Below are 27,301 nucleotides of genomic sequence, written 5' to 3' on the forward strand. Positions count from 1 at the left end.
ACAGCAACTTGTCTGTTCCCCTTCCCCCAATTCCCCAGCACTGTTCCCATCCCCACAATTCCCCAATAAAAATCTTAAAAAAAAAGAATATCAGCTTGACTATCCAACAAGCTCTGTAGATTTCCATTCAGTATTTGGTAGCCATCAGCCAATTTAAACATGCAAATTATTTTAAGCATTCGCACATCCACTCATTGCTAATACTTAGTGGTTCTCAGTCCTGACATAGTACTTTAGCTTTATTTCCAGCATTAGGCACAAACATTCATAGATCACTTTCTACAAATGTAGTCAGTCAAAGGCAGGGATCACTGGCTTTGTTTTCGATACCTGTTCTGACCCCCATATCATTCAAAATATGTTGCTATTCTTTTTTATAGAAAAGAATCAATTTTTCATAGATGATTTTACAGTGGTCATTCTCTTCTGAATCAACAAAACCCTTTATTTCTTTAAATATTTCACAACTGTGAAATCTCCAAGGGATAAATACCACAAGAGAGACATAATAAACACCTGAGAAGAAACAAAGGCAGCCCAACCTCCACAAAGAGCCCTGTTGTCTTATACCAGAAAATCATCCACTTCTTTCTCTTACTTGGTAGGTGTTTGTCATTGACAGGAGTACACAAGTAAAGACAGGAGTCCCAAAAAGCCAACTAGGAGAGACAAATCTGGATGTCTTTTGAAAGAGCAGTCCTGCCAGTTGACAAGGTTATTACCCTCTAGCATAGACAGGAGTATGAGCTCTCCAGAAAACTCTAGTGTAAAGGCTGAAGCTTAGGTAGAGAATCTGTAGAGAAAAAGTTGGCTGTTGCAGAGGAAGGCAACCGCGGGGTATGCTGCTCCACAGGTCAAATTCTGTCTCAACAGCACACCTAGACTCTGCAACGGCAGCCTATCAGGTGCATACGTGCACTCTGAAAATGACCATCAGCCCGTCTTGTCCACAGACCTCAATGCCACATTTTTGGATTTAGAAATCAGTCCAATAGAGAAATACATTAGTAACACAAATGTGCTGATCTTTTTTGTTTTCTTCCAAAAGATAAACAAAACAAAAATGAGCTTTCCTATTTTCTTAGAAACTGTCATGTGACCTCCCCTCAGAGTAGCAACATCATTAATAGGAAATAGCATGAGAAGAGGTAAAGAAAGGGGGAGATCCTACCAAGGTTCTGAAGCGAACAACCATTAATTCAATGACTCTGGAAAAGAATTCTATAACAATGAGGGACAGAGCACGGCATATTCAAAAACCTTGTAGGACGCTATGTATTTTCTGTGGTTCAGAGATGAGGAAACTAAAGCTTAGCGGTTAAGTGCTTTGCTCTAAGCCAAAAGATAGCACTAGCAGTTAGTCTTCTCATTTCTAACCTTCCATCTTCCTATTACAGCTTACCCATAACCTGGAAAAGGTTAGGAAAAACCTGCTGGATCCATAGGTCTAATGATAATAATAATAGTCAGCAATACCACCACAGAAATTTTTACTTGTGGCTTAAATTGTATGAATTCAAAGTTTAACAGAACAGAAGGTCCTTTCTTAAGCTTTCTATCAATGCATAATAGGAAAATCTGACGTCATTATTTCAGCTATTAAATTGGCCATCAGTGTGACTATTTGGTCTATAGGGTCCCTTAAGAGAATCTTTCTTGTAAGGCTCAGATACGACTAACCACAAAAGGTGGGAACTAGAGACAAGCACTTGGGTGCCTCTCTTCTGTCACCAGCACTTACCTTAATGGGTACTTTAGTGAGTAAGCAGCAGCCAAGAAGCCACCCAGGTTGTGTCCCAGCAAGATGAGTTTGTCCAATCCGAGGGCGCACCTCCACTCTTCAATGGATTCCACAAACTGATTCTCCACTTCCTCCGCGTCACTGTCAAAACTGGGCCTGCTACTTCGTCCAAAGCCCAGCAGGTCAAAAGCATAGACGGGTCTATCGGTGCAAAGATCTCCAAAATTCAGTGCCCAGAGTCCAAGACCTCCTCCAAAGCCATGGAGGAGGACAAGTGGAGTTTTATTGGAAATATCGTGAGAGAACTTCAGTGTCCATATTTTATTTCCATTAGATATACGAACAGCTTCTTTTTTGTATGTGCAGGGGACACCTAATAAAAACATAAAAGATAAATTCTGCTTAGCTTCACTACTTCTGAGAAGGGGAATGTTCTCAGAACAATCAGAAATTCATAATCTAGAAATCGTCTGGTGTCTAGTCGTATGATTTTAGCCTTTGTCATCCCTAAAAAAACAAAAGTATACATTTCATTGAAGCAATTGTTAATGACCGTATGTTACATTTAAGCGAGAAGGTCCATTTCAGACAAGCCTCAAGTACCTGTGGCCAAGGTTAAGTCATGTAAGCTCTTTGGACTTCTTCCCACATCTGTCAAATGGGGGTATTACACGCCTAAAACTGGACAGGAACTCAGTGCTCACTGAATCCATTACTTGGAGGTCTCTGACTTTGCAGACAAAAAAGAATGCCACGTTGATTTTGTCTAACACTGAAGATTAAGCATTGAAGGCTGAAGTTCAGACTCAGAGAAACATTTTTCTCTGAAAAGTTAATCATGAATCTAGGGAAAGATTAACAGTATCTGTATTAAACACCTAACTGCAATCTGAAGTCACTTCAGAGTTTACTAGAAGGTGACAGGGAATGAACGAGGCACCAGGAAGTGTGAGCTCAAGTCCAACAAGCTCCCTAGAAAATGAAATAATCACAATTTTGTAGATAAAAACTCTTACTTGCCTTCAGTGTTGTGGGACTAAATACTTTAATCTCCCCCCAAATACACTAAAGATGAAACTAATTTGAAATTCATTTACATCAGATTATCAACCAAAAGCTATAGTTTAGATGCACCCCTTCATTATTTGCACATAATTCACCTGCAGTGGACAAACACTGGAGAACTGGGAGCTTCTGCCTTTTAACAGAAGCAATAATTTCAGGTTTTGTACCCACAGAGTGGCAGCAAAGACGAAGCCCAGCATTCATCAGGAATATTAACAGAGCCCATGCTGCCAAGTGGAGGGAAATGCCACCAGTTGAGAACAGTAGATGACCCAGCATCACTGCCAAGCCAAAGCATGTCAGCGTTCTGGACACAGGTGTCTGCACATTCCCACAAAACCATCTGTGACTTGCATCGGAGCACGCACCCCACTGTATTAGTCACTGGCTTTCACAGCTGATTTTGGACCAGGGGCCAATTCTCACCCCTAGTTGCATCCCTAGAACCTAGCAGCAGGGAATCAATGTTTGTTAAATGCATGAATTGAGCATCTAGCATCCTTTTTCATCTCCTGACAAGAATATTTTTGTTATTCAAGCTTTATGAGAAAAAAATAGAATACTGAGCTCAAGCACACTGTGTGTTTGCTGTGTCACTGGGTCAAGGGTGACAGAACTAGCAAACAAACATCCATAAACAAGGGTACACATGGTCACAGGGTGGAAAACGGAGGCCTAGCACAATTAAGCCTCACTTTCCTCATCAGTCAGCAGCGTGCTGGGGACCCCCCAGCTGATGGGAAATGACCTCCAGACTCTGGGCACTGAGGGTTGCCCTCCGACACAGCCCCTCCGGCAGCATGTGGTGCATCTTCCTCAGGAGGTTCTCATCACACTCAAATCCTAGTTGGCCCTTTAGGCACCTCAGCCAGATGCAAGGCATCAGCCACCTTCAAGTGCCATCCACTCCACTGAGGGTATGATATGTGCCAAGAACACGAAGCTGGGGTTCAACTCCACAGGGCTGATGCAGACCTTGGTGGCCTGCAGGCACAGGGGGAAGCCACCCCACCCCCACCCCCCACCCCCCACACATTCGAGCTCAGCAATTTGTCAGAATTTTATTTTAGTAAACCACAATGACAACTTTCCCAGCTTTGTAAAGAACAAGATTACCCAAGTATATACAGTGAGTAGAAATTTATGTTCATGCTAAATCCATGTAGGATGACTAACTGCCCCTTCCTTTGGATATAATCCAGTTCTGATCACTTACTCCTGAATCATTCAAATCACAAACCAGAAAATTCATGTGTGGTAGAGAGGATGAAAAGCAGGCACAGACACACACCTGCACAGACACACACAGTAATCAGGTCTGTGAGCTGCACTGCTCAACCCTCTCCTCTGAATTGTATCAGCAGTATCAAACTGCACAATAAACACTGTTGCTTAGAAGTACTATATCCACAGATACCTGCAACACCCTGACACTACTAGTTTGGGTAAATTTCAGTGCTCATAACAAACAAACAAAGTAAAGGTTTCTGCACCACTACAAATGTAGAATTAGAGAATCCAAGAATACTAGAAGCAAAAGGAATTCATCACCCTACTCCCGCGTTTCACAAGTAAAATACAGGAAGCTGAGAAGTGCTTTGCCCAAGACCCTGTACCCACCTGACTAGACCAGGTACCTTGTTCTGGTCCAGTATCTGTTCCACTCTCCAAAGGCTAACTGCTCTGGAACACCTAGAGCCTGTTCTCAAAGTGCAGTCTTGGGACCTCTGGGAACCCCTGAAATCCTTTTAGGAGTACCACAAGGTCAAAACTACTTTTACAATATAATATTAAGGCTTTACTTGCCGTTTCACTTTCATTCTTTGATGAGTATACAGCGGAATTTTTCAGAGATCACATAATAGGTGATTGATTACCAACAGTCTAAATGCAGAAGCAGATGTGAGAATCCAGATGCCTTATATTAAGCCAGACATTAAAGAGATTTGCAAGCATGTAAACAATGCTATTCTTCTCACTACATTTCTGTTTGGAAACTAGTTATTTTTAGAAAACATGACATTTATTTTAACCTGTAATGGGTTTATTACTATTATTTTAAAATAAATTAACATATTTTAAGTTATTCAGTTCTAATTTGTAACGTGATAAATACTGATAGCTATAACCTATAAACAGAGCTTCTTAGGGTCCTTAATAATTTACGAGTAAAAATGGGACTCAAGACCAAAAAGTTTGAGGGCCCTGCCTCCTCACATTTATGCACTTGCAGATGACATGGAAAAGAAAAGAAGTAAGTTCTTTAGCCAACGACTAACACAACACAGAATCTTATCTTCAGTTTCAGGACAATGCGAATATTGGACCTATTTTAGCAAACAGCTCAGTTAACTTACAAGAAGAAAACCTTACATTTTAACATTTTCTCTTCAGCTTCTTTAAGGTGTGACGTAGATGTAGGGCACCACGTGGGAAGCCAACCAGTTAGCCATCCTGACCTAGAGCATCAAAGACAAAATACAAATAGGTGAGGTAATGCTCTTCTCAACTCCCAACTGTTACCTACAGAGAAGAAAAACAGAACAGTAAACATACTGTCTGTGTGATGCTGAAGCGATAAGTGACAAAAGTCACCTAATAGGTACGAAGCACTGTGGTCAAGTGCTGGGATATTCGGCTTCAGCCTGTGAACCTGCAAGTAGATAAGCCCATCTTATTATCTTCAGGGATAGGCAGATTCCAAATAAGCAGAATAAAAATGGGCAGACCAAGAATAGACAATAGAGGCATTCCCCACCCCACTGCAGGACAGCCTCATCGGGGTAAAAGTGCAAAAAGTTAAAAGACCATGAGGAGGTTCATAGCAAGTACAAAACATGCCTACTATGAGGGTTGACAGAAATCTTATTAAAATATGAGATTAATATATATAAAAAGGCTTCAAATCTCATGTTTCTGAGCAGGACATACCCCTAATACAAATGCAGGGGAACAGCCCATGTACACTCTGCCTAGGGTGAACTGGTTAACTGTTAATGGAAAAGCTTTGGGTTTTGGCAAACAGTAGATAAAAAGAATGACCCGGGCATCTGGCAGAAGACAGCTGAACAAAGAGAAGGAGGAAGCAGGTCAAGGACAACAGGTGAGGAAAGGTGTGGGGAGGCTGAACTGACGCGCTTTGCTAGCAGCTAACCAAGGAGAGGATGGGCCTTGACGCCCGGGCCTGACATTAGCAGACCACAGGCTTCCTGGAACAATCCGAGACAATACAGAGCTTTAGCAGTCATCCGACAAGCATTATTTAGAGTGAGAACTTTCAGATGAAAGAGAAAATGACTTGCAGAGAGACCAACTACTGCAGATTCCAGATGAGAGGTATGGGCCTGAAGCAAGGCTTTGGCAATAGAAATGGAGACAAAAAGATGAGGCCGAGGAATAATTAAAATAGTACAGGCTGATGGCTCCAAACTTAAAACCACACTCCGCCTGCCTGCAATCTCTCTCTGCCTCTCACTTGTTAGAAGACTAGTGAATGCGGTTAGGGCCCACCCAGAGCGCCCAGGATCATCTCACAATTCTTAGCTCCGTCAGTTACAAGTCCGCAAAGTCTTTGCCATATGAGTAACAGTCACAGGTTCTAAGGATTAAAACACGGATATTATCTTTGGAGACCATTATCTTTGGGGACCACTGTCACAAATATAAAGCATAGTGTTCCAAAATAAAATATGTAGAAACATTCAATAAATAAATGGTAGTGAACATTACACTGATGGCAGTAATAATTCACTAAAATTACGTGGAATTAATTAGGAAGTAATTCCTAAATTGAGAGCTTTAACTAAGGTTCACAGGGAGTTCAAAGATAGGAATTGACAAAGAATGGTCATTTTGCATCACTCCTTGCCTCAAAGATAAGGCTGCTTCTCGACCTACAATGGGAACAGCCTTTCTCGGCCTTTTCCTTGACACTCTTGTATCATTTTGGTCAGTTCTTATTTTCTCTTTTTGTTCAAGCCACACAATGTTCCCTGTTCTCTGGCTTCTTGGCTCTGAATATCCTTGGAGTATGTATCTCCCCTTCCTTTCATGATTCATTACAGCTCTCACCGACCTCTAATTAGATTTCCCTTTCCCTTTCATTTTATCAAGGTGGCAGGATGGCACCCTACACTCCAAGCTCTATTTCCTTCTCAAGTTGTGTTATGAATTTCTTTTTTATTCATCAGTATCCTTATCCAACTGGAAGAACTTGAGGGTAAGGGCTTTGTGCTTACCAATGCATTCTCAGTTCCTATCCCAGCACCTGCCATGTTAATATACATTGATGATATGAATGAAAAAAATTATTGCTTCATCTGAAATGTATTGGCTACAATGAGTTACAAGTGGCTCACGTGAGTAATAAGAGAATTTTCTGGAATAGAAATGAAGTTTTCTATCTTAAGAGGTGATTGGATGACACAGATATAAGCATATGTCAAAATTCAACACATGAACCTTAAAATTTAAGCATTTCATCATAAAATTTTATATTGAAAAAAGTAAAACAGGCTAAATTTGACAGCTGGTTTAATATTAATATAAGGAAGGTATAATAGAGGGTTCCTAGGTTTCTGTCTTAGGTGCCACCAATAACAACAGAAAACACATGAATAATAGATGTGAGTGGAGAAATGGGCTAAGTTTTGGATGTGCTGATCCAGCATCCAGCTTTTTCTAAGCTTTGTAGACTCATCCTACTTCCCTTCCCTGTAGAATTTCTCTGGGCATTATGTATAACAGGCACTCAATAAATGCTTGCTGAATGGTTAGGTCACTCACAATCCAGGCTATCCTCAGTTCAAGTTATCCCTATTTTATAGATGTGAAAACTGAGGTTCAGGAATGTTAAGCAGCAGGTTCAAGAGTATTCAGCTAGTAAGCCAAGTGACACAAATAGAGGTCTGAGTTCGAAGCCCTTTTTTCTCAGGTGATGACCTTCGTTGAAATGTATGAGGAGCTGCCATTACCTACATGATAAATCACATTCCTTAGACCTGCACAGAACAGAAGATACATAACAGCTGGAATTACAATGAGACTCTACCTACACTGGTGTTCTCTGCTGCCAGTTTCAAATCTTTTGCTTTAACAGGGTAAGACCTGTAGGCATCCCCCCAAATATTACATATCTTATTATCAAAGTATAAACATAATGTAAAACATTATCAACATTAGCCTATTTGTAAATATATAAACCTATTCACAAATTATCAAGGAAAATCAATTCAAGGCTTCAGCAATGAATTTTTCAATTCATTCAACAATTTTTCAATTGTCGGGAAAAAGCTGTTAAGAAGCAATTGAAAGAACTTTATGATCCTTAGAGCTTAAAAAATTTTTAAGTAAACCATTATTAAGCTGGAGCTCCTTTGTCCTTGACCAGGGATGGTCATCAAGTTCTACGTCTGGTCACAAAAATATGAGCTAGTACCAAGAAGTTAATTACAACTCAAGCTCATCCATTTTCTTAAATATGCCTCAAAACATAGCATAGTTCTTTGCCAGAGAAAATCAGAGGTCAGTACAAAAAAAAAAGAAAATTAAAGTGAAATGAACTATAATCTACTATTGCTCCAACTGACATCATAGACATTTGGGGGGGAAAAAACACAAACGCAATCTTTGTCCAGTCTTAAAAAAAATCACATTCTCTGAACACCTACAATGTATAAGGCACTAGAGTTTAAAATGTTATCTACCGGCCTATAATATAGGAATTATGTCTACAATTCATTACAAAACCAACTTTCAAAGGACAGGATGTCTTGTCCATGCATTTTGCCTCCTAATGATGGACGTAACTCAAAGAGAAGAGGCAAAATAATGTTTCTACATCTGCACGTCTAGACATTACATTAAAAATTAGGGCTCTTCAGCCACAAGGGTCACTAACTCTCTTCAGGTTTTCACAACAACCTTTTCTTAAAAGCAGACAATTTTTTTTAAAGTGGAATTTTTCTAAAGTATCTTTAAACTGAAAAAAAATCTATATTTAACAAAACATAGTAAAATATTTTATCTTCATCTTAATGGAACTGTAAAGATATATCTCTTCCTCTAAGTCCTGATGTTTCAGTCCAATCAGTTTTGCCTTAACCAGATGATAAAAGTTAATTTTATAGAAACGGGTCTTCTACTTCTTTCTTAGAGATAATCTATAGGGTTGAGCACTATGCACATAACAGGCTCAAAGGAACATCTGTAGAGTAAAAAGCAGGAGTCTATCTTTTCCATCCTTTAGCTGATCACCCTTTGTTCACAAGTTCCCACACCTTAGCATGCCCTCTCTATTGCTTCAACCCCCTAAAACACCCATCCAAACTCACCTCCTGTCTTTGGGGTAAATTAACCTTATCCTCCAAGAGATGCTCTGCCCTTCCCACATGATCTGCCATGTCATTCAGTGTTGTCCTGCATTTCTAGGCTTAGTATGTGGAAGACTAGAACTAAGGACATGAGACAGCAACTAAGGACACAAGGCTGAAGCTTGTCAGATACCCAGCCATTCTTCTAAGGTCACAGAATCCAAAGGGAAAATTAAATTCATGTGGCTCATCTATAAAACAGTAAACAAGATAGAGGGATGCCTCCTCGTAGCTTTGGAAAAGAAAAAGAAAAGCAAAACTTAACTTCCCTACTTTATTTAAGCAGATAATCAATAAACACCATCATCCACTGCTGAGGCCCTACTTTCAGAAGTGACCTCAGTGTCAATCACAGTATAAAGAAAAGCCATTCACTGGGAGAAGATATTTGCAAATCATACACCCAATAAGGGGTTAATATGTAAAATATATAAAGAACTCATTCAACTAGGTAACAAAAGTTCCAATTACAAAATAGGCAAAGGATCTGATGTCAGTTGGAGCAATAGTAGATTATAGTTCATTTCACTTTAATTTTCTTTTTTTTTTTGTCCTGACCTCTGATTTTTCAAAGAAGACATACAGATGACCAACGAGCATATAAAAATGTTCACTGCAGCATTATTTACAATAGTCAAGATACGGAAACAATCTAAGTGACCATCGATAGAAAGATGAAAAAGATGTGGCAGATATAGCCAAATATAGACGTAGAGTGAAATACTACACTCAGCCATAATAAACAAAGAATGAAATCTTGCCATTCAAAACAACACTGATGAACCCTGAGGGTATTATGCCAAATGAGATAAGTCAGAAAGAGAAAGAAAAAATATTGTAAGATTTCACTTATAAGTGGAATATAAAAAACAAAACCAATCTCATAGATACAGAGAATAGATTGGTGGTTGCCAAAGGGGAGGAGAGTTGGGTGAAATGGGTGACAGGATCAAGAGGTACAAACTTGCAGTTATAAAAAAAATAAGTCATGAGAATGTAATGTGTACAATATTGTGACTATAGTAAATAATATTGCATTGCAATTTCTTTTTACAACATGCAAAAAATTTACTGTAATGAAAAATCTCAAATGTAACATCTAGACATAATTGTTAGAATCTGGGTAATTTCTTAACAATTTTCTATCTAGAAATATATTTCACCATCATAGTTAAAATATGTTGCTTATACAAAATTCTTTATAGTAATTTATTTTTTACTACATGTCATTGCATTATAAATTTATAACACATAACTTATAATGGCTGCATGGTTTTCCATCATTTGCATGTACCTTAGTGTGGTTTCAAATAGTCCCTTGGTGCTGAAAATCAGACTGTTTCCATTGATTCATTGTCATAAATTATCTTACGATAATCATATCTTCTCCTTGTGTCTTATTAACCAATCAAATGGTATGAACATATTGTTTCAGATATATAAATTATTTTCTATAATGTATTGTAAATTTGAAATTTGCTAAGAAAGTAAATCTTAAGTCACCAGAAAATAATTTTTTTGTAACTATGTATGGTGACAGATGGTAAACAGACTTAGCAGTGATCATTTCACATGTACACCAAATGTCAAATCATTATGATGTACGCCTGAAACTAATATGTTGCATGTCAATTATACTTAAAAAAAAAAAAAAAGAAAGAAAGGAAGAAAGAAAAGCCACTCTCCACAGGTACTATACCTGTCTATGACAACAGAAAGGCTTGCCAATGGGCACCAAGAGCTTTTCTACACAACCCCATTAGTTGAGCGCTCATATTATTAGCACAGTTGGGGATCCACGCCCTAAAGCATCTAATCAAAAAACCAAATAAAAGGAATCTTGCTTTATAATCTCTGTAGTAAATACAGAGAAAGAACCTTCTTTCAGAGAAAGGTTTTCTCTGTATTTACTGAGCAAAGAAAGCTTTAAAAGCATTTCTTTCTAGATATGGCAATTCTAAGAAAAGGCAAATAATATGTGTATTAATACAGTTTATTAACTTAAGAATGTGATTTTTAGTATCCTGAGTTTGAGAGATAAAACACCAAAAAATTTCCCTAAACTTTCTGCCTAATCTTTGTTTTTGTAAAAAAATATCAATAACATTGTACTGATGTCCTATGTCCTGTGCCATCAACACTTAAGTTTCCTGGTAAGCCCTGTTTGTTCTCGAAGACATTTGACTATCTATAGTATTACTAAACCTGAATTGCACAATCTATAAATATTGTGAAACAGGGAAAGAGGTTTCAAAGTACTCAAGAAAATATACAGAAATCTGGCCAATTTCCACACACTCTTGGCCACTTAACGTTTCTAGTTAGGTCATAAGTAAAGGGGATTTCATTAAATTACAATTTTGTTTAAAATGACCTCCATCCCCATACTGGTACTGTCAGAGGAAAACAGTGGTTATTACAGCTCTCTATAAGCTACTCTAAACACAGTATTCTATCTTAGAGAAATTATAAGGTTTTGATTTTTATTATAAATATCCAAATTAATTAGAGGCATATTTCTCTGAAATAATTCCTCAACCAATGAGAGATGGAAAACTTCCAAATTGGACATTATAACACTTGGGCAAATAAAAGCCTTCTTTCTTGGGAAATGGCGTCCTAAATCCTATTCTTGGAAAAGAAGGAAAAAAAAAAAGAAAAAGAATATGTCTCATGACCATAATTTAAATGATTAATATTCCATTTTAAATAGATGATACTTAAATGATTCAAATTATCACTGACCATGAGATCAATGACAACACAGGCCCTCTAATATATTTTAACATGCTAATTAACATTCTTTTAACTTTTTTTCATTTCTGACCTGTAACTTTTAAAGGCCCAGAGATGGAGAATCAGTGTTTTAGACATAGCCATGTGCTGGTAATATTTTTTCCCCAATTATTTCCTACCTTCTCTCATACAGTAAACAAAGCATCAGACATACTTAAAGAGCTACATGTGTAATTTTAGATTTACATTGTAATTTAAATTGCTTAACCAATCCAAGCGACATTTCATGTTAGTTCTAAAGCTGACCCTCTAGATAAAGAAAATAAAAACTAAAAATCCCAGGTCTCAAGCTGAATATTTTTTAATAAAATCATCTTTCCACGCAATTTTTTTTTTGATTCACAATCAGGAGTGGAGAATTACAGAACCATGAGGTTAGACTAAAAACCTAACAATATAATGTTTCTAAACCAGTATTATAAAGAATATAAGTCAAACCTTTAAGGCCTCATTCAGAGATGTCTATAATTCTGAAATGTATTATCTGGTCTTGTTTTTATTAAATGGATCATCCCTGGAACTTTATAATCTTTTGTTAAGTTCTTTGTCACAGGACTGAAATCTGTATTTGCTGGTCTGTGACTGGCATTTTGGAGAACAGGTAATAAAACAGTGAAGCATGGGTTGACTCATCCAAGGTCAAGAAATAGAATCATATTCTCCACCTCCCCAATATAATTTAAGTTCATGATCCTAATTGTTGTCCTAGTCAAACTCAAACTTTGAATTCTTATAAATATAACTTTTGATTAAGATATTCTCTGAATATCTTAGAATGAAAAAATTTAAGTCACACAGCTGCAAAATATATAATCAACTACTAGGTTTCTGATCTTAATGTTCGTGCCAGTATGAATTTACAATACTGAAGTATTTAATTCAACAAAAATGTATTGAAGCTTACTACTTATAAAAGTTCCTTTAGGTTCTACCAGACATTTGAGTGAAACGAAAGCTCTGTCCTCAATGAGCTGACAAAACAAACATACAAATATGGTACAAACATACAACAAAACATGGTATAAGTGCCATAAAGAAAGTTTAGGAAAATACCAAGGCCCTTTAAAGAAGGGAGATCACTGTTTGGGGTCAGAGAAAACAGTGTGAACCAAGCCATGGGGAAATGGAGGTGAGCAAGGAACAAGTTTAGGAAACAATGAAAGATGCAGCTTGGTGGCCCAGTGCACAGAGAGGAAACAGGACTCCAAGGATAGATGGAAGCCACACTGCCTGCAAAGGGCTTTGAAGTCAGGATGAGGATGGATCACAAAGCCACTGTGTGTAGCTGGGCTACCAACAAGATTGTGCCTCTTGGGGATATAAAAATAACTAATGAAATCAGCTATGCTGAGAGCAGTGTTACTAAAACCTGCAATAATCCAGAAAAGGGAATAAGGAGGGTCCGAACCAGGTGGCTCCCAGATGACAGTGGAGATGGTAAGGTGACATTGTTCTTAGAATCTATTGGACTTGGTAACAGGTATGGTATTTGGGGAAATAAAGAGGGGAGTCAGTAGATCATGCCGCAGTTCTGAATCTGGATGACCAGAACCCTAATAAAAACACTCTAATAAAAACAGGGAAATCAAAGGGAAGAACTGAGCTTTTTGTATTGTTTACTTCAGGAGGAGGAAGGTACAAATAAGATACTGTTCTAGATATGTTACATTTGCGGAATCTGGTGCAAACAGTTGGCACACAAGAAGTACAGTCAGACTCTAATGTAAATCTAGTAGGGGGCTGATAAACCCACTGGAAGGGAAGCGGAGAAAAAAATCTCAGTTATAGCATTTGATGATTTCCATGGTGTAAATACTACCACCATGGCTGATTTCCAGCTACCAATGGGTGGCAAAATTCCTGAAAACTTAGCAATGGCTGCCAATACAAGCTAACTCCAGCACACCACAGCAAACCACCTATTTTGTGGTCTACTCTGCAACTGAGCAATTCTGGGACAGCTTTCCTCTAAATTCAACTGATACTTCATTATTCTCTGGGACAACCTTGCAGCAATTCACAGAAGTCTACCCTACTCCTGTTACACTTAGCTTTCTCAACTGTATTGCAACTGAAAAGGGTCAGATGTTGAAAGCCAATGGCTCCCAGGCATGCCTGTCTTCACTAGGAGAATCACAAAGGAAAAGACAAGAATCATATAACCCCAAAAACCTGCCTAAGACTTTTTATAATTGTTTCCTATGTTAGTGTCATTTCTCCATTTAAACCTGAAAGAAATGTCTTAAGGATAAGGAACTTGATTCGGGAGTTCTGTTTTCCCACAATCCACTTGGCTGTTGCGATAGTTCTGTTGATTAACCAAAAACAATTTTTTTTAAAAGAGAGCTCTGTGTCAATGCAAGGATTAAATAAGAAAGTGTCAGTAGAGAAAGCTAAAGAAACAAGGACCAAACATCCCAAATGAGTTCCACTCCTAGTAAGAGGCAGCAGAGACATGGGGAAAGCGCCTTAGACTAAATCCAGATACTTGGGGTCTCCAATTCAGCCCTGCTACTAACTAGTGGGGTGCTAGTAGCCTCCCAGTTGCACGTCCAACTGAAAAACAGGGATAGCACACAGGAGCAACTGTGGGTTTCACATGCGCATGTTTAGGGAACAGCCAGCAGGAGCAGGTATTTGCTGTCCTGCTGGGTATTCAGAAGGCCAGACTCGTTTGGGCACTGGACACTGCTCAAGTGTATTGCCAAGAGTACCAAGAAGGCCCACCTCTGTCATGGGGCTATGGGGAGCCAGCTGCTAAGCATTTTTTATAGTCTGTCCCCAGTGACCTCCAGCCATCACCCAAAGCCACAAATTCCTTTCAGTTGTACCCTGGACTCCCAAGCCCCACAGCAACAGGCAGACCAAGGAGTCCACTTAAAAACAGTCTTTCTTAGAAAGAGCCAAAAATGTAGTGACCAACTAGATGGGAACCAGCTACCACTTAGGTTCCCACTTGTGATCACGTGACATCCCGCATCTCACCTCAACAAGGAAGTTTAAAAAGAAACCAAAACAATGGACCCATTCATCATACAAACAATACTCAAGGTATAATCCTATTTTGTAATATTTCACGATTCCCCCCCCCAACATCTTTCCAAATACCCTTGTCTTCATGGTATTCCATATTATCTTCTTTTAGAGTACGTCTCATATGTAAATTTATCCAGACATTTGAAGTAGAATTGTTACCAAAATACCAAATACACACAGGGGAGGACTTTTATTTACTCTCCAATATAAATGACCAGCCTTGAGAAATCAGGCAGTAATGTTCATAGCAATTTAATTTTTCCACCTATTATCTAGTATTTGTGTACTGACAAGGGCATGAACTTATGGGTAGAAAAGAATAATTTAAACTTAGTATATTTCTCTATCAAGAAGTTTCCCATTAGACGTCAGCCCTCCAATCTCCATCAAGTTTTCTACATCTATGTGTTTTTTGAGGCGCACACACACACAGTTTTCCAGTAACCCAGGACACTTGGAAGCAAAGGGAGATCTCCACTTGAAAGATTATTAATTGTGAACTTGCGATCTATATCGTGTTAACTTCCTGTCCCTAAAGAATCTGTAAATGAAAAATTTTCTGAACCCCAAAGCCACAGACCCACTCTCTCGACCCCTTTCCTTCACGACGAGCTGCTCCTTCCCTGGACTCCCTGTCACGTCCCGCGGCTTCCAGGGTGAACGTGGGCTCCGCATCCACTGGTGCCCCAAGGAAGCGCCGCCCCTTCCTCCAGGCTTTGCAGAGGCTCGGCCCAGGCGGCACTTGCGTCCCGGTCCCGGGCTGGACGGAGTACGGCGCATACCTACAGACCGAAGCCGCGCTCGGAAGTGGACACAGTGACAGGCTAAGTGGCCGTTTCCCGTGACTCGCGTCAGGTGCGGGGACGGCCGGTCGCCGCCCACCCGCTGCGCTAGCCGAAGGAGGCACTTGGCGGACAATGAGCCCGGCTCTGGCTGCGGGGCCACCCTCGCCGCCTCCCCGCGGGGACGCTTACACAACAGGGCGGCGACCCCTCCGCGCTGGGGTCAAGCGGCGTCTCGGCGCGGCCGGGGTCAGACCTGGACTCCTCCTGAGCCCAGGCGCCGACGGGCGTCCTCCCGGGACAGAGCGGGCGGGGGCTTCTTGGGGCGCCGCGCGAGCCCGCGCCGGGGCCGGACGAGGGAGCGGCCAGGAGGGCTACGAGTCCCCGGCTTTGCCCGCTCAGACCCGGACCCGGACCCTGCCCGCGTGGAAGGCGCGTGCCCGAGCCCAACGCAGTCCCAGTCGCACTCACCTTTCGCCAGTGTCCTCCTCCTCGGCCGCCATGACCGCCGTGCTGCGCAAGCGCCGGGCTGTACCTCCTAGCCGGCTGACAGGCCGACTGAGGCGTCCGGGCCGCCGCCGCCCTTAAGGCAGCCTCTGCCCGCGCATGCGTCCTCCGCCCACTTGCACGACCCCGCGGCGCGGCCGCGCGCTTGCGCGTGCCCGGCCCGCCTAACCACCCCTCATCCCCGCCAAACCCTCAGCTACGCATGCGTCATCCTGCCGACGCACTCGTGTGGGCGCTGGGCGGGACTGTCACCGTGGAGGAGCTGGTGAGACTCACCAGGCAGAGTTATGTAGTAACCGATTTCAGTAATGACTGCATTCATGCATCATCCGCTGGTACTGTCAGGTGCTGGGCACCAGGCAGGCACCTGCTAGTACCCTGGGACTGAGGCGCGACCTTGCCCTGGAAGAGCCAAGATAATATAAGATGTTGCAATGGCGAATGGAAATGCCGTTATGGAGGTGATCTATGGCCTTCCGTCCCCCTTCCCCTCAGATGGGTAACCAAGGGAAGAGGGCGACTCACAGGACCCTTCGTTCCATCGATATTCACTGCTCTAGACGCTGGGGTTACAGTAGTGGTCAAAACCAGCAACTTCCATCCACCCCGCCCTCTGTACACACAGGAGAGGTGGAGAGTCAGTGTTTAGGAACTTCGAGTTCTTGAGGGGGGAGGAGGGATCATTAATGTAAATGCCAGCGTTTCTTGACCTATTTCAAGTCTTTCAGCCATCGGGTACTCCCTGCTTTTGTAATTATACCACTCCCTACCATTTATCCATCGTATTTACTGTGTGCCTACTATATGCCCGCTCTGCTCTAGGCGCTGAGAACCAAAGGACTGAAATAGGCGTCGTGCCTTTATGTGTTGTGTATTGCCCTTTATTTTAAATTCAGTTCATTGCTCTCCTTCCCTAACTCTCCTCCCTCGCTGCACCCTCTCTCTCCTCTGAGTCCCTGTAATTCAGACTATCTCTGTCACCCATCTGGCCCTCAGATTCTGAGCCTTGTAGAATTGTTATGGCTTTGTTTTTGTTGCGGCTTTTTTTAATGGATATTATTGAATATCCTTCCAACTATACTGGAAGTTCCTTGAGAATAGGGATGGTGTCGTCTGTGATTTAGGGGGGGGGGAAGCCATTCATATAATCCCTTAGCATAGTAATAACTAATAAATATTTTTATGGTATTTGATCCAATTTATAAATATTTTAGGGAAGACTGGTGCATATAAAAACACTCTGAAGAATTCACGGTGTTGTCAGAGACTTGCAGTGTGTCTGCAGAAACTGACCCGCTACAATCTCCACCTCTCAGACCCTATCTATGTTGAGGGTACTTCCTTCAGGCCATTGTTAGGGACTCTACTGTTTGGGGAACAGTCCCAGCCCAGTGATACTGAAACGAAACCCAAGGATGTGGTGGCAACTCCTTCAGCACCTTCAGAAAGTTGGGCTGACATGCATTCACCTTCAGAGGTCTTTGTGGACCTGGAGCTTGCTTTCATAGATGCCTATGGCTACTACACAGTGAGAGAGAGACAGAAGAGAGAGTGTGACAGAGGTAGGTAAGGGGGGGAGAGAGAGAGAGAGAGATCAGCGCCCTATTTCCAAACCCACTTCCGTTTGGTGACCTAGTAACCAATTACTTTGAATGAACAGTGCTCATGTTGGCAGATCACCAGAGCCTACTTTGAATTCTCCAGTAAGATAGTCAAGCGTGATACTTCACAAGGCAAATAGTATATTGTGTACTCTGCCTTCACTACCCCAGGATTGTGTAGTCCAGAGAACGGAATGTTCTGCCATTATCTCACCATAAGTGTACCATAGGTTGATGTCTGGTGCTCCACTGGTTTCAAGTCGGCTTTAATTTCTAGTCCTGCAACATCGATTCTTCAGGGAAACTGCTGAACAGCGCCATAGCCATCGCAGGCCTGGGCCTTCATCACCAATCTGCCAAGGGAGAACTTGCAAACCAGAATGAGGGTAAGGGCCTGGAGGGTTTTCTGAGGGTTTCAATGGCTTGGCTGCCCTCTAAATTCTGTAAAGTGCTGTAATTAAACAGTGAGAAAGCAAGTGTGGCAGGGAGATAATACGAAGGACATGGGGTAGTAAGGGAAAACGGTAGCTAGGTCAAGGGAAAGACCTGGATGGACACCCATGAACTGTATGACCTTGGGGGGCAGGGGTAGGAAATCACATGATTAGGGCTTCTCAGACTCTAACGTGCATGCAGACTTCTGGGGAGCTTGTTAAACTGCAGATGCCGACTATAGGCCTGAGGTTGGCTGATGCTCTGTTCATTAATAGAGATTCTCTATTTCTTTTTTCTTTTTTTTTTTTGTATTTAGCTGAGCCATCCTGCCACCTTTTGGCAACTCAGCTCGGGCTGGGCATCGAACCGCTGTTGCTCAGAGCTCAAACAATTGAGCGAGCTCTTAACCAACGGAGCCATTCGGCCGGCTGAGATTCTCTATTTCTAAGCAGCTCCCAGTGACGCCTATGGTCCTGCTGCCCGTCAACAGACCACCCTTTAAGTAGCAAAGTTCTAGAGCAGCCTTGTCCACTAGAACTTTCTGCAATGATGGAAATATTCTAAATATAGTAGCCACGAACCATGGAGCTATGGAACATTTGAAATTTGGCTAGTGTGACTGAATTTTTCATTTTAATTAACTTCAATTTAAAAACCCACCTTTGGCTAATGGCTACCCATGTTGGACAGCAAGGCCTGGATCTTACCTTCCTTATCTGTGAAAATGAGAGTGTGAGACTAGATGATTCCCAACACTCTTTCTGGCATGCTATGGTTCCCCGTTGTTTTCAAGGTGTGAATGAGGGGTGAGGGTGAGGGGTTGACATGGGGACAGATTGTTAAATCTGGAGTAAAAAGCATGAAGGCTTGAAAGCTCCACCATAGTGGGGTGGAGGAGGAGCATGGTCCCCTAGGGGCTGGATTCTAGAACTCAGTGGTAGAGCTGCTCTCTAGAGACAGGAGATTCTGACAGCCAATGAATGTCGATTGAACTCTCAGAATCAGATAAAAGGCCTTCTTCAGCAGGATACACATTCCAGGCCATAAAGGAAAAGAAATTCATTTAACCAGGTCAACATTGAAAACATCCCTGTGAAAAAAGACACACGAAAAAAACAATACAAAAATATGAAACAGACCAAGGTTTAATATCTTCAACATATCAAGAAAACTTGAATAAAAAAATAGAAAATAGATATAAAAAAATCTTTCTCAGAGGAGAAAACTCACACCATAAACAGCCACAGATGCTCACACTTATCTGTGATCAAGGGAATGCAAATTCAAACCATGATGACATAAATGAGAAAAGTTTATGGTGCTAAGTATTGGCAAGAACCTGAATCAATGAGGACGGTTTCTCCCCAGTGGATGGGAATGCCAAGTGTTACAGCCATTTGGAAAACAGCTGGGGAGTTACCTATTTAAAAACGTAAAATTAATGTACTCCTTGGCCCAGCAGTTTAACTTCTGGGAGTCTGGTCTTTCTCGTGTGCACAGAGACACATAAAAGGATGTCCCCTTCAGTATTCTAATGGCTAGCCATATATATATAAAAGAACATAAGAAGTCCCATGAAAAAATAAATTCTGGCATGCCCATAACATGAAATACTGTGGCAGCAATTAAGAAAATGAGGTAAATCTGTATGTCCTAATATGGAAAGCTCTCCAGAGCTTTCCTACATATTGATATGTAGAAAAAGCAAAATTCATGAAATATGAGCCAAAAGTTGGTTTTTTGAGAGTAATAAAATTGAGAAACTCCTAGCTAACTGATAAAAAAAAAAAAAAAGAAAGGAAAGAAGGAAGGAAGAAGAAAAAGAAAAAAAAAAAAGAAAGAAAGCACAAATGAACAATATCAGGTTTGGAAAAGAGGATATCACTACAGAGCCTAACAACATTAGAATGATAATTTGGCAATATTAAAAACAGCTTTATGCAAATAAATTTCACAACTTAGATAAAATAGACAAAATATTTAGAGTCTATAACCTGCCCAAACTGACAAGATAAAAGGGAAAACCTGAATAGCTCAATATCTATTTTTAAAAATTGATTATGTAATTAAAAAAAAAACTTCCCACAAAGGAAAATATTTTTTCAAATAGTTAATTACTCACCCCCTGTAGTGGAGTAAGATGGCCACAGATTCTTTGCCACTTCTCCCATTGAGAGTCGGAGGCTATTTTTCCTCCCCTTTAGTCTGAGCTGTGGTTTGTTTTGCCCAATAGAATGCGATAGAGTGCTATTGTGTGATTTCCAAGGCTGGAACTTAAGAGATCTGTAGCTTCAATGTTTACTAATTCATATACTTTCTCTTGAAAGTCAGCAATCCTGGCAAGAATATGACTAACCCGAGACCACCATGTTGTGAGGAAGCTCTGCTAGCCATGGGGACAGAGAGGCCACGTGGAGAGCACTGAAGCCCCAGACTTGTGAGTGAAGCCTTTTTAGAATTTCCAGCCCCACCTTCCCCCACCTGATTGCAGTTGAGGGAATGATATCAACCAACACCATGTGGATTCAACTATCTGCCCAGATGAGCTTACATTCCTGACCCACAGAATGGTGAGACAAGAAAGGGGTCATTGCTTCAAGCCACTGTATTTTGAGGTAATTTGTTATGTAGCAATAGATCATTTAATCACCCTCGCATCATATGGTGATAACTCTTTACCCCACCAATGTGTAATGCCGCTGTTTCATATAGTAAACTATGTAGTTGATTTATTGAGTTCAAGGTTTTTTTCACCAATAGTTTTTACTGTGGCTTTTTATTTTGAGGTAATTACAAATTCACATGCAGTTGTAAGAATAATATGGAGCGAGCCCATGGATCCTGTACCAGTTTACCCTTGTGGAAATATTGTACAATAGCACAACCAAAATATTAACATTGATATACTAAAGAGATAGAACATATCCATCTGCGCAAGGATCCCTCATGTTGCCTCTATAGCCACGCCCACTTCTCTCCTGCACACACAACCCCTCCATTCCTATTCACCCACATACCTCCCTTCTTACTGCTGGAACCGCCATCAACTATGGTGGCAGAAGAGGAGACATTGTTACGCAACTCCCGCTCTATTTTACTTGTGATCTTTCTTTTTCTCTTATGTACACGCCTGTGCTAATCCTGCCACTCACAGCTACCTTTTCACTACCTTCCAGCTGACTTTCCTCTTTTGCAATGGTGTGTTGTGAAAGTAGACTTTCTGTTGAAAGTTTTCCTGTTGTGACCGATTCCTATAATAGTAATCTCCCCCATCAACATAAGATCAGAAAGCAGGTAGTCATGACCCTGAAATCATCCCCACGCTTGTACCAGCTGCCATTCTGATGTCCTAATACTTTTCATAACTCCTTAGGAAACCCAGCCTTAGAGAAGAAAGTCGTAGAAGTGATGGTCCAATTTCAGGCTCAAATACCAGTGAAGTTGGGGACAGAAGAGAGAGGAAAGGAAGGGGTCAGAGGCTAGCGTTTAGTTTGCAGTCACGTCCTCTGGCCCCAGAAAATTTGAAGTCATGATGATTTGGGGAGAGAATTTTTACAGTGTCCCTTTTCTCCATCTCCCATTTCATTTGATTACAATAGAAGAGCCCTGGATTTTTATTTTCAGTAGAATCAATGTTTTTAAAAAGGATGTTTTCCATCATATTTCAGCTCTTTTCACTTTTTTTTCCCCTGGGTTTTTTTTTTCTGATCAGTCCATGCTGAAATAACAGCTATCCTCATAGATCAGAAAAAGTACTGCCCTCCAAAATGTTGACATTGAAAATGTCAGTTGCCTTTCTGTGTTTGAACTTCCAAGAGCAGAACTCATCTATGTAGTTATTATTTATATCACTGAACATTTGTAGCAGGTGCAGGTTTATACAGTAGCAGACAAAAAGTGTTCATACCCATAATTCCCTCTGACATTAATGTCGACTGTTTATTCGCCCCCTCACCATTTTGAAAATGCATCCTTCAGTTTAATACAGCTTATTGAATATCCATTCTGTTTAGTCTGCACTTGTGGCAGAAAACAAACAGCAATTGGTATCTTGGCTCTATTACATTTTCTGACAAGTGGGAAATATCTGTTTGTGATGCAATAAATATTTGGTTCTAAGTAATTCAGCAAATTGGCTCATTTAGCTTTAGCTGTGCAGGGATACACAGAGGGAACAATTTTCACCCATCATTGATTCCACACTGAAATATGTTATGAGTGTCTGTGCCCGCAGCTGGAAGAACTTTGTGGTGGTACGAGTGACTGAGCAGTTTAGTGAAAACGCCATTGCAATGATCTCGTTGCTTACCTACGTAGCTGGAGCTGGCCCTGGTCAGTTCATGAGAGTCTGTTGAAATATTCAAGAATTCTGTGAGCGGGATGTTAAACCTTGGAACTTTGAAATTGGGAGTTTTTACACTACAGAAATTGACAATCACTTCAAATCAGGGAGTCTCTTCTATGAGAGCTGGTTTCCCCCCACACCACTGCCTGCTCCTCCTCAATGTAGGAGTTACAAAGGAGATGGCAGGCAAAGACTTAAGGTTTCCTAGAGAAAAACGAATAAGCAGAAGTAAACTAAAATCATGCAAAGAAATGGATGACAAAGACATGATAGCTTTCTGTAAAGGTACCAGGCATACAGATAAGCACATTTAAGCATTTGAAAGATAGAGAACTGGCTATTAGATAAGTACATATGGTAATGATTCATGAAAGTGAGTCTCAAATAAGGCTTGTTTTCTTGTAAGTTGAAGTATGTATACAGCACAAATCATAATGGTTATCATAAAGTAAACCTACCCACATAAGCACAATCCAGATTATAAAACAAATTTTCTAGAAGCAAAAGGGACATTCCGGTAGAAAGTAATGGAGTGGGCAATCCAGGCAGATGTTGGACAGAACAGACGACTTTCAGCTCCTAACACATACTGAGCTTCAAGAATTTCAGCGGGACATTGTAACCTGCTCGGGATTTTTTTTATTTGTTATTTTAGTAGATGCTGTGCAAATCAGTTTATGAAAACTTTTTTTTTTTAGCAGTGCTGATAAATATACATTTAATAACTAAATTTAGGGTTTTTCTCCTTTGAAATTTGAAGTTGTTACTTAGCTACTACTCTGCTTACTGTAATCTCTGATTTAATGTAATTTCTTCAGCTGCAGGTGGGGAAATAGGCTGTTATTAAGTATCTCTCGGGTTCAGTAGCATGTGCAGTATGTAGATTGCTATCTGCTACTTTTTTCTATTGTAACTCATCAGTGTCATTTAGACCATCATTTATGTACACATGGACATTCTTGGCGGAACATTGTATGTAAACAGAAGTGATCATTTTAGTGATAACACGTCACAAGATTGAATCTGTCATTTGTTGTCATAAAAGTTTATTTTTTCAGTATAATAAAACCTTTCCAGTAAAAATTACATAGTAGCATGAGATTACACAAACATGATTTACCAAAATGATTAACCTCTCAGCAATGAACTCATCCGCTAAGCCTAGTTCTCCTTCCCTGAGTCTAGCAGATCTTCCCGTTCACCATATCTGCATCTGGTCGTGGACCATTCGAGGAACATCAGCACCCTTGTCAGTGGCTAGCATTGGTTATATTTTTGTTAGTATGCAGGGTTGTTGGTCCTGTCTCACCTGAAGTATAATAATTCCTTGAGAGTAGAGATATGTCCTCTCCTTCCTTTATAATTCCAAGAAGTACTTAGAACCGTATTGCCATCTATATACAGTGGGGACCAAATCAACCCTTTTTATTGACTGAGCTACAGCTCAGGTTTCAATAATACCTGCAAAGAATTAAAAATGCTACCTGATTAAGCCAATTGATCTTTCCACCTCTTTTAACCGCTAATGTTATTTTCATCATACAAATAAGAAATAGAAAATAGAGAGACTCTGTGGCTTACCAAGAATTCTACAGAGAGATGGTAGGAAGAACTAAGAGGACTTTTTTCCATTTCTTTTATCTTGTGCCCTGGCCTGGCGGTGGCTGTCCCAGGAGGTGATAGTGGGTTAATGAAACGCATTCTCACCACCCCCACCCCCACCCACACTGTTAAGGCATTCTCCTGGAGTTGTGTTTCTAGCAGTGGTGACAGATTTGCATCTATTGCAGGGCATTTGAAAGAAGTTAGCCATGTGACTGTGAACCTGATGAGACTGGTTTTGCCGGCCTTGTTAGCATGGAGCAATAACCATGGAGCTACCAGCTCAAGATAAACTTTGGAGCCATAATGAAACTTTCTCCAGCTGGAGGCTATCTTCCCCTTGCCATCCAAGTAATGTTGTAACCAGTAAATTAGAAAAACTGAGACCTCAGAGCTCATTTATATTTGTAAATCAGTTATACACATTGGCCATTGAACTATAAGAATGCTGAATCCACCTTTTTTGTCCAGTTTCATTTCTGAGGATCAGAACAGATGAATTATTTTTCACTCTAATTGAAAACTTGGAAATCAACTTGGTCCACTCATATAAACACTTATGTAAAAATACCATCAATCTGCTAAAAAAATGTAGGCTCTTAACCATAAACCTCCCACCCTATTAGGGAATTAGGAATGATCTCCAGATATAGGCCATAGAATGTCATTTAAAAATAAGCTAAAAATTTTCTTTGATTATGACAGATGATAAAGAGATATATAGATTCAGCATATTTTTTCCTCCTCTGAATCTTTTGTCAGCATAACTTTAATTTATTTGGTTGAAAACAAACAAAAACAATTTATCACCGTAGATACAATATGTAGAATACTGGCTAAATTCCAAAGCAAGAGAGAGTTTAAGTCTCATATTAATTTTAACCATTGTAATAATTTACAGAAGAGTGATTGCCATGTTTAGTTAACAATTCAGTCCCCCAAATCCAGAATGAAATGTTTCATTCTTCATGTAACTGCACTTTATAACCTCTTCTTTTCCAATTATTTGAATTATCACTGAAATTTAGCCTTTAGTCCAGTGGGATACTTTTTTTTTCTCTTGAGAGAAAGAAAACAATGAGACATTAAATACTTCTTTTTGAATTATTCTTTAGCACTTGAAATGTAGGTTTAATTCCAAAACCAGTGTTTGCACTTCAAACAGCATACAAATCAAGATATGAATTAAAAACCCTGAAGCTATGACAGAATTATAGTAGTGTTTTAAATTAAAATGTTTTTGACATGTAAATGATTTAAGTTACATTAATATAATTTTTTTGTCATCTATGTATGCTCTTGCTTCTTTGGAGTTATTAGAATAAAAATGTATTGAAAACAGCAACAACAAAAAGCCCCAGTAAATGTCTAACACTAAAAGCACAAAACCTCTTTATAATTGTATAATTAAATACCCCCAACTTGGAAAATATAGAAGTAAACATTTCATATAGTAATCAGTTCCCCATTACTGTACCTTGTTGTAGACATGTTATAAACACTGTACACTTAGGCACTCTAAATGTATTAAAAATATTTTTTTCTTTCTTCAATAATTAACCTTAGCTTCCTGAACTTTTTTACTTTATAAACTTTAATTTTTTTTAACTTTCAACTCTTATAATAACACTTAAAACACAAACATATTGTTCAGCTGTACAAAAATATTTCTCTTCTTCATATCCTTATTTTATAAGTTTTTTTCTATTAATTTTTTTAAATTTGTTTGTTAAAAATGAAGACATAGACAGACACATTCGCCTTGGCCTCTACAGGGTGCAGGATCACCAGTCCCACTGTCGCCACCCCCACATCCTGTCCCACTGGAAGATCTTCAGGGTCAGTAACACCAAGGAGCTGTCATCTCCTNCTGGCGACGGCGTAGGCTGCAGCCATTGCTGCAGTGGGGTTGTCATGGGCTACCATATGTAGCCGGCAGTCAGCGTGAGCGGCCAGCAGCCGCAGTGAGCAGCCGTCCAGAAGCCGGCAACTGATCTGCCTCGCCCGGGAAGAGAGCAATGATGGTGCCAACTTGGGCCAGTGAAACAGCGTCCTCCACAACTAGACTGAAGAACAAAAGGATAGCAACTTGTCGGTTCCCCTTCTCCCAATTCCCCAATAAAAATCTTAAAAAAAAAAAGAATACCTGAAAGAGGACTTGAAGCAATGTGCAGGGCCTTCCAGGGTTCGAGCACTAACATTTGACGTGAATGGCGAGCTACAGTTGCGGACCCCTGGTCTCGGGAGCTCAAGTTCAGTTCAGCATGTTTTGCTTGCTATGAAGGAAGGAAGTAGATACCAGCAAAAAGGTGTCCTAAATGATGCAAGCGTTGTTGCACGTCAGTTCTCTAACCTTGTTGTTCTGTGGTGGGATCGGAGAAGGCCCCCAGGAAAACCATAAGTGGCAGAGCAGCACATCTGAGGCCCTCACCAGGAATGACTCCTTCTTCCTTCCGTTTCTTCCTCGTAACCCTTCCGCTCCATTTCCACAGACTACTCCGAGTTTCCCTGGTGTATGCTTTGCCTTCCTGCCTCTGCTCATTCGTTCATGACTTTCTTCCTCCTGAATGCCTGTCTGCTCCTCCACTCCCCACCCCCGTCAGCTCAGACGTGTCCACAGGACCTCATCCTCAAGTCCAGCTTGGCCATCACATCTGCCATCAATCCTCCCAGCAGTCCCCCTGGCTCCCGAGTAATTGATCCCTCTGATTTCCTATAATGCTATTATGTGTCCTGTTCTAATAATTCTTCATCTTATGTGTGTAGATGCCTTGCTCCCCTAAATATGTGCAAGTTCGATGAGAGGTCACCAGTGAATTATTCCTTTATTCCAAAGAATAAAGAAATGTAGGAGTTTTGAAAATCACTGGATAAAACTGAAGTGTTTTTGGTTTTAGATTTTTTCATCTGTCTTCATTTTGATTGTTTCCAGTGGGTGGGGATATGTGGAGAAGTAGACAAGAATTATAGGTAAAGGTACAAGTATACACACACACTCCAAACCTTTCTTGTGTGTGTGT

At 40.5% G+C, this 27,301-nt stretch overlaps 1 protein-coding gene and 1 pseudogene across 2 annotated transcripts in view; both read right to left on the reverse strand.

The window, feature by feature from the left end:
- ABHD5 (abhydrolase domain containing 5, lysophosphatidic acid acyltransferase) overlaps positions 1-16,388 on the reverse strand; it is a 44,004-nt gene extending 27,616 nt beyond the window's left edge. Inside the window, exons 1-3 of one of the 2 annotated variants that reach the window (XM_019634151.1) lie at positions 16,263-16,388; positions 5,180-5,265; positions 1,742-2,114 (exon numbers count right to left, since the gene is read on the reverse strand). In XM_019634151.1, coding sequence (XP_019489696.1) covers positions 1,742-2,114; positions 5,180-5,265; positions 16,263-16,294 — 491 coding nt within the window. In that variant the 5' untranslated portion in view covers positions 16,295-16,388. Of the gene's footprint in view, positions 1-1,741; positions 2,115-5,179; positions 5,266-15,589; positions 16,011-16,262 lie in introns of those variants that run through there. The other variant, XM_019634154.1, reaches the window with a different exon arrangement.
- On the reverse strand, positions 2,717-3,864 carry LOC109375436 (multifunctional methyltransferase subunit TRM112-like protein pseudogene; annotated as a pseudogene).
- Positions 16,389-27,301: the final 10,913 nt, after the last annotated feature.

The sequence above is a fragment of the Hipposideros armiger genome, unplaced genomic scaffold (assembly GCF_001890085.2).
Source record: "Hipposideros armiger isolate ML-2016 unplaced genomic scaffold, ASM189008v1 scaffold_18, whole genome shotgun sequence".
Classification (NCBI taxonomy): Eukaryota; Metazoa; Chordata; class Mammalia; order Chiroptera; family Hipposideridae; genus Hipposideros; species Hipposideros armiger.